The sequence below is a fragment of the Myotis daubentonii genome, chromosome 2, assembly GCF_963259705.1.
Source record: "Myotis daubentonii chromosome 2, mMyoDau2.1, whole genome shotgun sequence".
Taxonomy (NCBI): Eukaryota; Metazoa; Chordata; class Mammalia; order Chiroptera; family Vespertilionidae; genus Myotis; species Myotis daubentonii.
Window position 1 is genome coordinate 101944018 of NC_081841.1, and position 17000 is coordinate 101961017.

The 17000-nt window shown below is 37.4% G+C and overlaps 1 protein-coding gene across 4 annotated transcripts in view; it reads right to left on the reverse strand.

Moving 5' to 3' along the window:
• The window catches only part of USP12 (ubiquitin specific peptidase 12), a 119476-nt gene that overhangs the window by 37493 nt on the left and 64983 nt on the right, over positions 1–17000 (reverse strand). For all 4 annotated transcript variants that reach the window (XM_059684063.1, XM_059684065.1, XM_059684066.1 and 1 more), the window contains exons 3-4: positions 9609–9822; positions 786–1015 (exon numbers count right to left, since the gene is read on the reverse strand). In XM_059684063.1, coding sequence (XP_059540046.1) covers positions 786–1015; positions 9609–9822 — 444 coding nt within the window. The remainder of the gene's footprint in view (positions 1–785; positions 1016–9608; positions 9823–17000) is intronic.

Genomic DNA, 17000 nt, shown 5'->3' on the forward strand with positions numbered 1-17000 from the left:
CACTGGGGGCTTGGCAAGGGGGTATTTTTCCCTCTTCAAGTGTACACAGTATGCTTTAGTCTTATTCCAACCATAAACAACAAATATAACTGCGAAAGAGGAAAAACAAAAGAGTATACCTCCCTGACCTATAAGTTTCTTACGAGCTGAACTAATACATGATTTCCAGACAAGGGTCTATGGCCTTTTGAAATGAAACAAAATCAAACAGCTCACTGCAGTATTTTTCTGTCACCACAGGTGTTCACAAAAGCAGCATTATGAAAATGTGTAGAGATTCTTTCTTGCATATATGCATACAAGGTCCTTGGTTAATTACCTCCCACCCACCCACCCTCCCTCACCTTCCCTCCAAGATTCCAAACTTTGTTCCATGCTTCCATGTTGAGAGATTCTTTTCACCTAACAAGTCCATCTTTAACATTTATCCTACACCAGTGATGGCAAACCTTTTGAGCTCGGCGTGTCAGCATTTTGAAAAACTCTAACTTAACTCTGGTGCCGTGTCACATATAGAAATTTTTGGATATTTGCAACCATAATAAAACAAAGACTTATATTTTTGATATTTATTTTATATATTTAAATGCCATTTAACAAAGAAAAATCAACCAAAAAAAAGAGTTCACGTGTCACCTCTGACGCGTGTGTCATAGGTTCACTATCACTGTCCTACACCTAAGAATTACAGCTTCCAAGTTTATCTCTCATACTTATTATCCTCAAAAAACTTTTACAATAATGAATTAAATTTTTTTCTATACAAAATGTTACAATATACTTACAGTTTCACATGTAAGACATCTGGTTTCATTAGTTAATGTTCCCTGAAAAATCTCATGAACCCATGTTGGGTCTGGTGTGCTGGTGCTGTTCTCACTGTCAATGTTACCATTCGGGAGACGGCCATTCTGTTTTTCCTGCTTTCTCTCTTCTTGTAAAATATCAGCAATTGTATTTAGTAGGTAATTTAAAAACTCATGCGCATCTTGCTGCATATAGTTGTCAAAAAGCTCTAAAAATAGAAATATATTAGAGAATTATTTCAGAATGAATAACTTCATTTAAAAGCTAACTTTAAAAAAGAATAGTATTCCATTAGAACTAAGTAAAAATATTTGGTAGTGTTAGTAATTTACAAGAAATAAATATCACATCTAAAAATTATGACTGAATTTGGAGAAATAAAGTTAAGATGAATGAGAATCTTTTTTTAAAAAAATAATACTAACTGATCCATGAGGAAAGGGCAAAACCTATCCTCATACATTTAACATAATGTACTGGGAAGACAAGAAACAATTGCTTTTTATTAGCTCATCTAATTTATTATCCCACATATATTACAACATGGCAGTTTTTAAGAAGGTGGATAACCTCTTGCTGCTGTCAAGCCAAACACATAAAAATCACACAGAACGTATGTCAAAATTACAAATGACTGGGCCATACATCCCAGAGATTTTGATTTAGTCAGTCAGTCAGAGGTGAGGCCTGCAACCTTGACTTCCCAAAGCCCTTCCAGGTGACTCTGATGTTTACTGAGCTTTAAGAAATAATGATATCAGGATTTATCTATTTAATCTAGATAATCTCCAAGGGCTCTTCCAAATGTGAGATTTTATAACTCCAGGAAATATTCCCTGCAGTTATACAAATGAATAATTATAATGGCAATACTGACAGTTGCTAACAATAAGTGTTTTACCCAGTGCTTGACATTATACAATCCTAAAATTGAAGAATAAGGACTTTAGAGGTGGAATCTCATTTGATCTTAACAATCCTATGATATTGTTACTGACATTATTTTACAAATAGGGAAATGGGACCAGGGAGGATAAACTCACACTGCCAGGAAACAGCAGAGCCAATATTCAGACCAGACAGCTGAACTCCACCAAGCTGCACACAAAGCTTACAATGTGAGCCTTGCACACAGAGCACTGCAGCTTAGTCAACACTACGCATTGAGAAATTACCCAGTTAGGAAATTTCGCCTTCAGATCTTTAATGCACATTTAATGAATTCCAGAAAGACTACATTTTTTAAATGAAAGAATACAAATTTAGAAGAAAATTTAGGCAAAGTCTAAGACAGCGGTTCTCAACCTGTAGGTCGCGACCCCTTTGGGGGTGGAATGACCCTTTCACAGGGGTCGCCTAAATACATCCTGCATATCAGATATTTACATTACGATTCATAACAGTCGCAAAATTACAGTTATGAAGTAGCAACGAAAATAATTTTATGGTTGGGGGTCACCATAACATGAGGAACTGTATTAAAGGGTCACGGCATTAGGAAGGTTGAGAACCACTGGTAAGATGAAATGAATACCAAAAATTACATTTTAGAAGAGCTACAGATATGACTGCACAAAATTAAGCTCTATGCATTAGGAATCATTTAAAAGTTAAAAATAAACAGTAAAACCTGGAAATTATTAATATTCTCTACATATACAAAAGAAAATGCAAAATGGGCAAAGGACTTCAAATTAACAACTTATAAAAGCAAAATTCAAAAGGTTAAGAAACATGATTTTCCTATCTGTAAAATGGAATAGCATCTTCCTTTGAAAGGCTACCATAAAAATAAAATGGGCACAAGTGAAAATATTTCTTGTGGAGTTATATGAAAAGAAAGCACGAGTTTAATTTTGGTGTCAAAAAGACCAAATATCATATTTAATGTGCAAGACTGGATTCATATTATGGATCCACCTCTAATCATCACATGTCATAGGCAATTTACTTAACCTTACCTTTCTGTTGGACTGCGAATCAAATACAGTAATATTAAGAACAAAATTGAAGCCACACTTCATTTCTCTGCTATAAATTTGTCCTGAGGGGTTTGATTAGCCTTAAACTCCCTAAGTTGTTTTTAACAGTTTTACAAGTTACTGCTTTAGCCTGTGCAGACTAAGCATCTAACAGATCTTTAATTTGGTATGACATGTGTCCACTGGTTTTTGCCCACAAGGACAGTAAATCCAAAGCTCTATGACATTATTCCCCACCACTGCTCACAGAAGTCACTGCACTACCCCTGACACCGAGACAGCCTGCACCTCTGCAAAACCTCCTGGCCACCCCACCTCTCTGAGACCAAGCCAAGCCCTGCTTGCAACCCTCAGGTGGTTCTGCCACTGGATCAGTCTAAGCCAGCGGTTCTCAACCTGTGGGTCGCAACCCCTTTAGCGGTCGAATGACCCTTTCACAGGGGTCGCCTAAGACCATCCTGCATATCAGATATTTACATTACGATTCATAACAGTAACAACATTACAGTTATGAAACAGCAACGAAAATAATTTTATGGTTGGGTTACAACATGAGGAACTGTATTTAAAGGGCCAGAAGGTTGAGAACCACTGGCTAAGCCAAAGTTAAAAATGACAGAAGTCAATTGCCTTTAACCTTGCCTCTTACTAGAATAAACTTCCATCCCTGAAATACTACTTCACCCCCAACCCCAGTCTCCTGTTCCCTACTCCTCTCATTCCCTCTGTCCTTATTTCCTTCCTCAGCCTAGGGACTTTCTTGTTTCCTGACCCTTTATGTTGTTCCTTCTAAAAAACACTTTCTGTTCAAAACTCTCTATCTCTTCAACATTTTGCAACCTTTCTAGCTCCCTGATGCCACTTAAACAACCACACTCTCACTTGCAGGTAAAAACTCATTCTCAATCAAAAATAGCTCTTAAGATTTGGCCATACTACCTTCTCCCTCTTACCTCTGCAGTCATCTGCCAACCTCCCCTTACTCACCCACGGATGGCCTGCCTCCTGCTTTCTCTGTCCAGCCTGCCTCCTGCTTTCTCTGTCCAGCCTGCCTCCTGCTTTCTCTGTCCAGCCTGACTCCTGATTTCTCTGTCCAGCCTGACTCCTGATTTCTCTGTCCAGCCTGACTCCTGATTTCTCTGTCCAGTCAGACTCCTGCCTCCTGCTTTCTGTCCAGCCTCCTGATTTCTCTGTCCAGTCTGACTCCTGCTTTCTCTGTCCAGCCTGACTCCTGATTTCTCTGTCCAGCCTGACTCCTGATTTCTCTGTCCAGTCTGACTCCTGACTCCTGCTTTCTCTGTCCAGCCTGATTCCTGCTTTCTCTGTCCAGCCTGACTCCTGATTTCTCTGTCCAGTCAGACTCCTGCCTCCTGCTTTCTGTCCAGCCTCCTGATTTCTCTGTCCAGCCTGCCTCCTGCTTTCTCTGTCCAGCCTGCCTCCTGCTTTCTCTGTCCAGCCTGCCTCCTGCTTTCTCTGTCCAGCCTGACTCCTGATTTCTCTGTCCAGCCTGACTCCTGATTTCTCTGTCCAGTCTGACTCCTGACTCCTGCTTTCTCTGTCCAGCCTGATTCCTGCTTTCTCTGTCCAGCCTGATTCCTGCTTTCTCTGTCCAGCCTGACTCCTGACTCCTGCTTTCTCTGTCCAGCCTGACTCCGGCTTTCTCTGTCCAGCCTGCCTCCGGCTTTCTCTGTCCAGCCTGCCTCCTGCTTTCTCTGTCCAGCCTGACTCCTGCTTTCTCTGTCCAGCCTGCCTCCGGCTTTCTCTGTCCAGCCTGACTCCTGCTTTCTCTGTCCAGTCTGACTCCTGACTCCTGCTTTCTCTGTCCAGCCTGACTCCTGCTTTCTCTGTCCAGCTGGACTCCTGCACCAACCTTGCTGCTTTCAGTGTTTACTCAGCTTCCTTACTTGCACGTGAACCCCTTAAAAATCAAAAGCTTTCCTTTCTCTCACTCTCCACCCCAGGTCACAGATACGTAACAACCCACCTCAGAAGGCCCATTAGGAAAAGTACTGAGCCCTGGCTGATGTTGTTCAGTGGTTAGAGCAGCAGCCTGCACACTGAAGGGTCTCGGGTTGGATTCCCGGTCAAAACCACATACCTGAGTTACAAGTTTGATCCCTGGCCCAGGTCAAGATGTATGCAGGAGGCAACCAACTGACATGTCTCTCTCACATTGATGTTTCTCTCTCTCTCTCTCTCTCTCTCTCTCTCTCTCTCTCTCTCTCTCCCTCCCTCCCTCCCTCCCTCCCTCCCTCCTCTTCCCTTCTAGTCTCTCTAAAAAGCAATGGAAAAATCCTCAGGTGAGAATTAACAAAAGAAACAAACAAAAAAGATAAGAACTGAAAGGCTCTGGCATGGTAGCTCAGTTGGTTGGAACAGGTGTCCCTTATAACAAAAGGTTGCAGTGGAGGTAACCATCAATGTTTGTTTGTTTCTTTTTTCTTTTCTTCTTTTCTTTTCTTTTCTTTTCTTTTTCTTTCTCTCTCTCTTTCTTTCTCTTTCTCTCTCTCTCTTTCTCTCTCTCTCTCTCTCTCTCTCTCTCTCTCTCTCTCTCTCTCTCTCTCTCTCTTCCCTTCCTCCCTCTCTAAAAGAACAAAAATCAATAAAAACATACCCTCAGGTGAGGATAAATATATATATATATATAGATAGACTGGAAGGAAAGTATGCTAGTGTTGACTAGGGGAATTAAGAAAAGTGGAAATAAATTGGAAAAGTCATAGAGAGCTCTAAAAAAGGAGGATTATGGGAGAGGACCAGTAAGAAGATTTTATAAACACTGCCTAGTTAAGGTGAGAGCCAAATAATTCACTACGGTCGATAAAAAATATACTTTAACATATACACGTTTTTCAAAATAATTAGTTCTTTTTAAAGCAAAACTGTGCAAATGTTTTTGTTTTTTAAAAACTTGAAACACCTTTTATTGAATGTTCTTTTAATAGAGAACAATGACTTCATATTCACAGAAATACCCTGACTGACTTGAAAGAGCCAGAAATGAGATGCAAAGTAAACCAGAAAAATACTCTTTAAGTGTTTTGTTGAAATATTTTAAATACTATACAGTGTATTTTCTATAAATATAGTACGCTGAATATACCAGAATCTTGCACTATCTGAGAACAGCCACTACAGTTTTAAAAACCTCAACAAACACTTCATTAACACCAAACATCAACTAAATGGCCTCAGGACAATCCCTGTAAACTACATTATATTTCATTTTTTAAATCATGGTTTTCTTTCTCCTGTGCTAAGTAGCCTAATGGGAAAGGTGAATTTCAAACTTGCTTTGGAAAATTAAACAAACACATTCATTCATTCATCCATCCACTCATTCAACAAATATTTAGTAAGCACCTACTATGTGCCAGGAACTGGATTATGTGCTGGGAATACAATGGTGAGCAAAAACAAATGGGTTCTCTCCATCATGGAACTGATAGTCTAGTGGGAGAGACAGACAATTTCATTATTAAATAAGTGTATATAAAATGTATAAACATTTATAGTCCAGATATAGCTGCAACATTAATGCCAAAAAAAGAAAACAAAGTCACTACTTATAAATAAGTTATGTTTTCTTTATAATTCAGAAATAGCAATAGCTTTCATGACACGAAATGTCCTTCAAACTCTTTTGAAGAAAAAAGACTGAAACGAATATGGGAAATTATTTACTCAAATATGTTTAATAAGTGCTATTTGTAAACAACTAATATTTCCTCATTTGAGGAAGACCAACACCTAAAAATAATATATATATATATATATATATATATATATATATATATATATATATGTAAATTTATATTTGTATCTCTTCACAGCACCTGATATTATTATGTATATACAGGATCCTTGATACCAGGACCCTTTCTATCTCATTTACAGCTGTATCCCCAGCACTTAGAACAGTGCCTGCCACATAGCAGATGGACTTGACAGTTTTTGAATGAATGAACAAACTAACAAGGAACAGGGATTGAAACAGCTAAAAACGACATGAGAAGACTAAATATGGCCCAAAACAACAATATGAACTATGTACAATGCCAAGATTCAATGTCAGAGCACAGCTGTAGATGCCATCTGATCTGATGCTCAAGGCCACCGTAAATGATCCCACACTCTCCAGTTGAGTCAACTCTAGCTAACATAATTAGATCACCAACCTGTTTTAATTCTTCCAAAATAATAGAAAGCCTGGAGAAAGTTACTAATTTTAAACAGATGGTTTCATTTCTTATGTAAATCACTCCAATAGTCCCCGGGCGGGTCTCCCTGCTTTTTCTCACGTTGCCCAGCCTACCCATTCCCACAAAGTGGCCACCTAGCAGCCAGAAAGCTCTTTCCCTAACACAGATCAGAACATATCACCTGCCCATCTACCCACAACTCTCAGTGGCTTCCCGTAGCTTTCAAAATAAAACCCAAGGTCTAGGCCCTGCCGTTCTCTAACTTATCTTCATCTTATTCCACTCTAGCTACACTAATTCTCTTGATGTCCTCTTAGCACTTAGGGCAACTGCAGTTTCTGTTCTATCTGCTTAAGACTATTTTGCCTCAGACCTTCTAATGGCTTGTTTCTCACTTCAAAGTTCTAATCTAATACCACTTATCAACTCCCTCATTCTCCATCCCCTTTCCCTGGTTTATTTTTCAGCACAGTTATGACACGTTATACTACATAACTCTTTATTGTTTGACTTCCCCACTAGAATGTCAGCTCCCTCAAGGCGAGAGGCTTTGTCTTATTTCTATGTCCCTAGTTCTGCATAGTGCCAGGTACACAGTAGGAACTAAATATATAATAATTAACTCAAATATTCAGCCAGTTTCACATCATCAAAGATAAGATGTACAGAGCAGGTCTGATCATACTGCACTTAGGAGCACTGTGCCACAGTCCTCTTATGTTTTGAGTGGGGGACACAAAATTTAAAAAAAAAACTTTCATTACTAAAATTAAAATAGAGCCCTGGCCGGTTTGGCTCAGTGGATAGAGCGTCGGCCTGCAGACTCAAGGGTCCCAGGTTCGATTCCGGTCAAGGGCATGTACCTTGGTTGCGGGCACATCCCCAATAGGGAGTGTGCAGGAGGCAGCTGATCGATGTTTCTCTCTCATCGATGTTTCTAACTCTCTATCCCTCTCCCTTCCTCTCTGTAAAATATCAATAAAATATATTTTTAAAAAAATTAAATTAAATTAAATTAAAATAGAATCTTTCCAAAGGATATAAAAATGATTAGCTATATAAGGCAACAATAGTTTAAAAATATGAAGCTAGTATCTACTGAGACTATAAAACATGAAGTTTATAACATACATGGAAGGAAACATTTAAGAACAGAGAAACTGAAAGTTAGTGGAAATACTGAAATGGGCAACCTATTTTTGCACAGATTTAAAACAAACCAGCAAATAAAATCTCAGAAGGAAGTTATGCAATGGATAACCTATTAAATCCTCTTTGATTTGTATGCTCTTCTCTACATATTTATCCAGGAAAAATTCAAAAGCCAAAAATATATTTCAAAACATACTTACAAATACCACCAGCATCAAAATAATAAAAATGCTTTTCTATTAAATATTGTTTCTAAAGTACAGAAACATGAAAACAAAACTTATGAGATAGGTCTGGAATATTTAATTTGGAATTAGTCTCATGCAACAAGGTATTTAAGAAGTCTATTGTGCATCAATTCACTCTGCCTATACACAAAAAATTCAGAAAATATTTAACAATTAAAACGTAATAAACACTGTTTTTAATACCAGCTTTGAGAAGCAAACATATAAAGCTATGGGTATTTGACCACACAAAACTTTCACAACACAGTAACTTGAACTCTTGAGTCAATCTAAAATTTTAAAAATCATTGTACTGAAGCATAGGCACTCCATCTTGTTCTCATAACCTCTATGTTGTAAAAACTGCTGTTTGAAATTTTCCACTAAACATATATGGTCCTTTGTTCTGTGAATTAACTCTGCTATTCTTGGCTTCTGTAAACACACTTGCTCGAATAATAGGGAAAATAAGCTCAATTATCTGGCCTTGCAAGCCACTCTGCTGACATAAGGGGTCTGGTCTGTCCCTGGTTATTCCCATGCCAGGTGTCTTTTAGTTATCTGAATTGTGTTGTGTTCAAGGTTACTGAATTGTGCTGTGTTCAAGGCTACAAGCTTCCTGCAAAATATCTCCCAATACATAGGGTTCTTTGCAAAGCCTGCAAAAGGTTCGGAAGCCCCATATTTCGGAGACAAAGAAACCAGGAGGGTATAAAGCAGGGGTGGGCAAACTTTTTGACTTGAGGGCCACAATGGGTTCTTAAACTGGATCGGAGGGCCGGAACAAAAGCATGGATGGAGTGTTTGTGTGAACTAATATAAATTCAAAGTAAACATCATTACATAAAAGGGTACGGTCTTTTTTTTTTTTTAGTTTTATTCATTTCAAACGGGCCGTAGTTTGCCCACGGCTGGTATAAAGGGAAAGCTTCCTCCATGTTACTTTGCTCAGACTTTGAGAGGCAACTCCTCTGAGACTGCTGGAGTAATAAAGACTCCAAATTTGGCTTACTAAAGGTGTCCTCTGTTCAGCTCGCTGATTTGCATATAACAGTACACTTACAGATCATGTTACAGACTTCATACATTGTGTCCCCGCTAAAATCATAAGTTGAAACCCTAATTCCCGGTGTGATACTATTGGGAAATAGGGCCTCTGGGAGGCCATTTAGGTCTTGAGAGCTAAGATTAGTGCCCTAATCAGGAGAAACGTGAGAGCTTCTCAAGTAAAGGATTACCATTTTCTTTCCGTAATCTTGTTATGAACTTCTTGGGAGGTATTACTCCAACCTTTTTCTTCTGGGTGGCTATGCTATGGAACAGATCCGCTAAGCAGGTAAGAAGGTTCTCCTTCTTCCTAGGTTGACTCTTGTATGCTAGAACTTTTTCCCGAAATGGACGACAAAAATAAAGTGCTTGAAGAACTGAATTGCAGTAGCAGGTATTCCCAAACTAGAATAGAAAAAAAATTTTTGGTTAAATTTAGGACAACACATTTTTAAGAGAAAGAATTTCCATGTGTATAGTTGAGAGAAGAGAAAGAGATAGGGGATTTATGATCCTCACATATTAGCAGGTATCTAAAATTAGAAATAGTTATTCTTACTGCAAACCAGCCATATTAACAATAAACAGATGCTCTAGGCATCCATTTCCGATTAAAATTGAAGGAAAATATACACAATAAATCTGGCCTTTCTGAAAACTGGTTTAAAGAACTAAATAGTTTAAATAGCAAGATTAGTAAGGGTTTCAGATTCTGGATAATTTTAAAATTCCCTTTTTTATTAATAGTATTGGTTATATACTAAGCATTTTATATATTGTACATTTAAAAATATAACTCTCAAAAATTATTTTTAAAACACAAAAGTGAGGTGTGTATTTTCTAATCAGATTCTTAAGAGCCACCCAAAACAAACAAGCAAACAAAAAAGCTAGAAAAAAACAAGACCCTTTGAAATATTACATTAAAAATCATCAATATGAGCCTTAAAACCGCTGAAATGCTAGGTGACTTATTCTTGCTCTATCAGAAAGAAATGAACTTTAACCCAAGTTATTTCCTGAACTATGTATGGCTCTGTCTCTTATTGGCCATGTGATCTGGATTATGTCACTACACCTTACTGAACTTCAATTTCCTCCTCTTTAGGAAAAACTATACTACCTACAGAGAAAATGACACAGAGCTTAAGAAACATCTATTGCCTTCTTTTTCCCTTCCCACTAATAGACACTGGCTCCTAAAGTCAGCTGATAAAACACCCAAAAATCAATGAATGAAGGTTTGTGGAGTACTTTGATACTGTAAAAAGGGAATGATGACAATTCTCACAGTAATGCCATGGAGTGAGAACACATATATATAAAATTTTAAAAAGATAGGCAAATGCCCTAACTGGTTTGGCTGAGTGGATAGAGCGTCAGCCTGTGGACTGAAGGGTCCCAGGTTCGAATCCGATCAAGGGCATGTACCTTGGTTGCGGGCAAATCCCCAGTAGGGGGTGTGCAGGAAGCAGCTGATCGATGTTTCTCTCTCATTGATGTTTCTAACTTTCTATCCCTCTCCCTTCCTCTCTGTAAAAAACCAATAAAATATATTTTTTTTAAAAAAGAAAGAAAAAAAAGCTAGGCAAAGCCCTAGCCAATTTAGTTCAGGGGATAGGGGGTCAGCTCGCATACTGAAGGGTTCCAGGTTCTATCCTAGTCAAGGGCACAGTAACTCAGTTGTAGGCTCAATCCCTGGTAGGGGCACAGGCAGGAAGGCAATCAATCAATGTGTCTCTCTCACATCAATGTTTCTCTCTCTCTGTCTCTCCCCTTCCCTTCCACTCTCTCTCTAGAAGAAAAAAAAAATTCATCTGGTGAAGATTAAAAAAAAAAGAATTACTTCAAACAACTTTAAAACAGAATTTTTACTATACATACCACAGAAATACAGTCTAAGACTAAAGAACAAATATAAAATAGCATTCAGTAGTCATACTGTTAGAACTAACCCACTGATATGATTTTAAAACTAGTACAGATATAGTGTAGGACAAAGCAAGTAAGGAATTATGTTAATAACCTTAGGAACCAAAATTTTTAATGTAACGGGAAAAAAGATAACGATACCAGTCACAGAGTAAAAGCCCTATAAACTTACACTGGAATGGAAATATCAGTATAAGCTGGTTGGTACCTTTTTGTAAATCTGAGAGAGCGTGTGCTTGTTCAAGGTCGGCCTACCGAAAAGGCCTAGCAGCAATAAGCTTTCCCTGTACCCACATTGTGGCCTCTAAAAAGCCTTTTCCCACAAAAAGGAACTAGGACACCTTGCAGATTGGGTTATGCAAGGTCTGGGACAGGAAATGAACAATGTACAAGATTAGCCTAGAGAATCTTTTAGTGTGGATACAAAAACCAACTTGCATCAAGAAGAATTACCACAATGAATAAAGAGCACATTAACTACATAAAAGTCTATGAATTAATAATAACATTTTAAAAACCCTGTCATTAGTCTCCAATGGAGGTTGTAAACTACATATAATAAGAAAGCAAGTTTTATCTTGCCTTTCTTATAAGAATCTTATTTCAGGGGGCACTAAATAGTTGAAAAAGTAAATTCTTTTTCATAGATAATTTCAGCTAATAAATTCAGAAGAAACAGTTGTAAATAATGAATTAGGCAAAAATTATCAATTAGGTACTAAAAACATTAGGTTAAAGGTTGATAGGAAACTTTAAAATGGAGGGCTCAGACCTGAATCCCCAATGCATTCCAGCATCATTAAAAATGAGCAATAAACTTTTATTCTTACGAGGTGATGCCCCAAGAAATATAGAGCATCTCCTATAAAGTATTCTTGTCTTACAAAACACAGCCACTAAACTTTTGCCAAGTGGAATTACCAATTTACAAGACATTCAGGAACAAGTTAAACAATACCACAAAAACAGGAATAGGGACATGAGATTCCTAGAGGATATATGAGTTCTCCATTCATAATGCTAATCAGAGCCAAGAGCTAATTTCATAAAGGCAGATGCTTTTTTAAAAATTTATCTTTATTGTTTAAAGTATTACAGATATCTCCTTTCTCTCCTCGCCCCCCACCATTGACTCACTCTACCCCATCCATGCCCCCTCCCAGGCCTTCACCACACTATTATCTGTATCCATAGGTTATGCATATGCTCATACAAGTTCTTTGGTTACCACTCACCCACCCCCACCCCCACCTTCCCTCTGAGATTCATCAGTCTATTCTATGCTTCTATGTCTCTGGATCTATTTTGTTCATAGGTTTATTTTGTTCATTAGATTCCACATATGAGTGAGCTCATGTGATACTTGTCTTTCTCCAACTGGCTTATTTTCTTAGCATAATACTCTCCAGGTCCCTCCATCCTGTCTCAAAGAGTTAAGAGATCCTTCTTTTTTATTGCTGCATAGTATTTCATGCTGTAAATGTACCACAACTTTTTTATTTACTGGGCAGATACTTTAAAGGCTTTCTAGAGAAATGCTAAAAGAAGTGTGTGATGATGCTGCATTAATATTATTGTTTATATCGCCCTAACCTGTTTGGCTCAGTGGATAGAGCATCAGCCTGCGGACTGAAAGGTCCCAGGTTCGAATCTGGTCAAGGGCATGTACATTGGTTGTGGGCACATCCCCAGTAGGGGGTGTGCAGGAGGCAGCTGATCGATGTTTTCTCTCATTGATGTTTCCAACTCTCTATCCCTTTCCCTTCCTCTGTGTAAAAAAATCAATAAAATATATTTTAAAAAATATTGTTTATAAATATAACTAGGGATATACTTCAATAAAGCTTATTCAGGAGCTAAGGACACCTGCAGTAGAATCTATAATTGTGAAGATTAATTTACCAATTACTCAGTACTATGAAAAATATAATGACCAGACTCTAATGACCAACAAACTATGGTTCTGTCAACTGAAGATACAATCTCCATAATTTGGATATTTTTATTAAAGAATAAGCAATAAGGTCTCTGACAACTTCCACAGAGGAGGTAGTTAAAAACAAAAGACAGCATCTCACAGTATATTAGAAAATTTTATAATGAAGCTTGATCTGCTTATAAAAAAAATCATAAGAAGTAAATGGGATAGACTGAGGAACTAGAGGGAATCTATATTTTGTACAGAGGGTTGAAAGTCAGCCCCTTGCTCATCTTCTGATTATAGAGCAAACGGTAACATTATAATCACTTATTTGAGGTTTCTAGTATGGTGTTCATTAACTTACCTTCATCAATCCCACCAAAGAAATACTAAAGGCTGAAATATTTCCCGAGAATATGCTAACTTTTAATCTTATTCATAACTCTGAAACTTCCTCAATTCTTTGATTTTTAATAGTAACTTTCATTCAAGTTCCTAAAACCTAAAGTTATATCCTTAAAGTAAATACTCATACAAAAAAAGTGCCTGGGATGATTTCCTCTATTCTTCTTGTTTCTGAATGCTCAATTTCTGAAAAAAAGAGACATTCTTTAGGGTTGAAATCTACCCTGTGTTTTTTTTCAGCTGTTTCTGATGATCAATAGACTGACTAGAATTAAAATTAGGGGAAACAAATTTTAAAAACTGCCACTCTCCTCAGGACCTGATCATTATTTTTTTTTCAATTTCATGTTGAACACAATGACCTATTCTTGCTTTCTCTAATGACTTTTCCTTTACAGCTTAAAAAAATGCCCCCCCCACATATATTTATTATATCCACATCAATAAGATCATTTAAGCATATATCCCTAACATATACAGTTTATAAATTCTGTATGTACCACATTGTGTACACTAAAAATATAACAAATGTGATTTAAATGAAGTCAACATTTAAAATTTTTGTCTTACTTATACTAATTTTTTTATTTCCACTATAAATTATTGATAATTAAGTGAGAACAATGAAACTGGAGTTTATTTGGGCTTGTTTTGTAAACTGTGGGTTATAGATTTTAATACAGTGATTTGATAGTGTGAGTTATTTGGATATGTGGTTTGAATGGCTACCAAAGTTGAAAAAGGTATCTTCACAATGATACATATGCAGAGCTAAATGGAAAAGTTCCCTTGATGGCATTCACTTTCTAAATTATAGTGTTAAATTTTCAATCCTTATCTACCAATTTGTTTGAATTCATTCAATAACTATCTGCCTCATGAGCAGCACAGCAAAGCAACTAAGCATACCTGAAGCATGAAGCCGAACTACCTAGGTTTGCGTCTGGTTCTGCTACTTAACCGTGGAAGGTTATTAAGCTGCTCAGTTCCTCAGCTTCCCACCTGAACAATGGGGTTTATGACAACACCTACCTCTTAGAATCTTGTAAAGAATTAAATGAATAATCTGCACAAAGCACTTAGGATAGTTCCTAGCACCTTATCATTCAGTTACATTTGAAACAACCTTTTAAAGCCATTTGGCCATTTTGAAGAATTAGAATAACTGAAATTAAATCATATAATCTCAAAGTCTATATTTAAATTATAATACATTGCAATGGCATACATGAATAAGAGAGTGTGATACTGCCATCTCTTTGGCACTACTGGACTTGAAGTAACAGCACACCATTTCACATGGGGCATGGATGCCAGTATCATCCACTTATTAAGAATTAGTAAAGCTTAATCTAGCTTTCATTTTTAAATAAAAATAAACCTTAGAAATTCTAATATTTTCTTCCCATTTCCCTAAGATCATCTTACATTACTTTTAGAGACTACTGGTTTTAACATTATGTCAACCATTTACAAATGTTTAAATGCTCCACTATCCCCCATGCTGGAGGTTGGTGATGGTGCCTGTCCTGTGAAAATCCCCCTCTAGGAAAGGCCCTCTTCCCTGGAACCACAGTTTCTGTTTAGGTGGCCCTGTCTGTAACACTATACTTCACATTGCCCGACCCAAAACCCTCACTGCAGCCAAGTGGACTTAATCCAAAAGTGTCCTTCCACATGCTAGTGGACATCTGTCACCTACCCCACACACTTCTCTACTGCCCCATGCTTCCTTCTACGAACTGACTTCTCTAGGCAAATTTTGTAGGGCTGCCTATCAATCATAAATCCTTTCATAGTTTGGGCACTTGGCAGTGTGGGGCACTTGATCCAATCTAGCCAGAGAACCTGGACCAGAGTTCTTTGTCAGGTCTGATGTGGATGTTCTCTGGGATTTCTGATAATGTAAATCTCAATTAGCCAATGGCCATCAAATTGATGCAAAAGAAAACAGAACTACGAGACATTTGCCTAATCAACTTCATAACCCACAAATAGAAAGTTTCATTTTTATTACTTTCTCTCATCCATAATGGCCCCTGTTCCCTGGATCCGGAATTCCAACTAATGACTACTAGCAATTCAGGCTAATTAGCCTTTTATAAGATGGTCTAGGAACACAATCATAATTTTATAACAAAGATTTGAGAGGGAAACACATTCCATGGTAACCTTACAAATAGATTTATTGAGCTCAACCTCTTCTGTGTTAGGGAGTATTGTATTAGAAAATTAATATAGAACTATACAATAAAATGCAAATAGGCTATTAAAAATGTATCAACTGCACAAAAAGTAGTAAATACACTCTACTATCAACTCTACTACAGTACTCATTAGCTACAAGAAACAGAAGAAGGCAATCTGGCTTATCAGAATAAAAAAACTTATTTTCGAAAGATTTAGCTTACTGTATAAATAGCTGGCATGCAAGTAAGATATTTTTCAGCAAAAGAAAGTTTCCAGGGACAGGGAATAAAAAAAGCTGAAATGTCAATCTCTGAATTAACTAAGCCATTAACTGACCCCAAATTCTAACCTTAATTTTTAAGAAACTCCTATAGTATGATAACTCTACAAATAAAAAACGGAGAGGGGAGCAAGAATGAAACAGAAGTAGTAATTTAAGGACTTAGAGAAAAAGGTTAAAAGTAGAAAACACAATTGCCAAGTCGCCTGAAGTATAAATCACAGAAAAGTTAATCATTATACTGGTTCTGCTGCATCTACTCTTACCATCAATTTATTTCTGAGTATAATTCAAGGTGTTCAACAATCTTTCATAGCTGGAGCGCTGACTACCTGTGATATCTCAATTCTTCATCATTAACTAGGAATAGAGATCAGAAACTATACTTCTACTCATCAAGTGTATCTGTGGAGGGGATAAAGGCAAAGCTTCCTCTGACGGTCTTATACTAACTTCACTCCCTTCTGCTTCTCTCTCATTTTTAAAACACACTGAGTGGCCAGACTATTATGACCACCCCATCAGTACTTCATTGACACTTCCAAAAATACTGAATATTGAAAACTTCCTAAGCAAATACTCTCAAGGTATTATTATTATTATTTGCATAACTAATTCACTTCATTGTACTGATGGGGTGGTTATAATAATCTGGCCGGTCATAATCTGGCCACTCAGTGCATATTTTTATTGATTTCAGAGAGAAAGGGAGAGGGGGAAAGAGAGAGACAGAAACATCAATGATGAAAATCATCCAGTGGCTGCCTCCTGAACGCCCCATACTGGTGATCAAGCCCACAACCTGGGCATGTGCCCTGACCGGGAATCTAATCATGATCTCCTGGTTCATAAGTT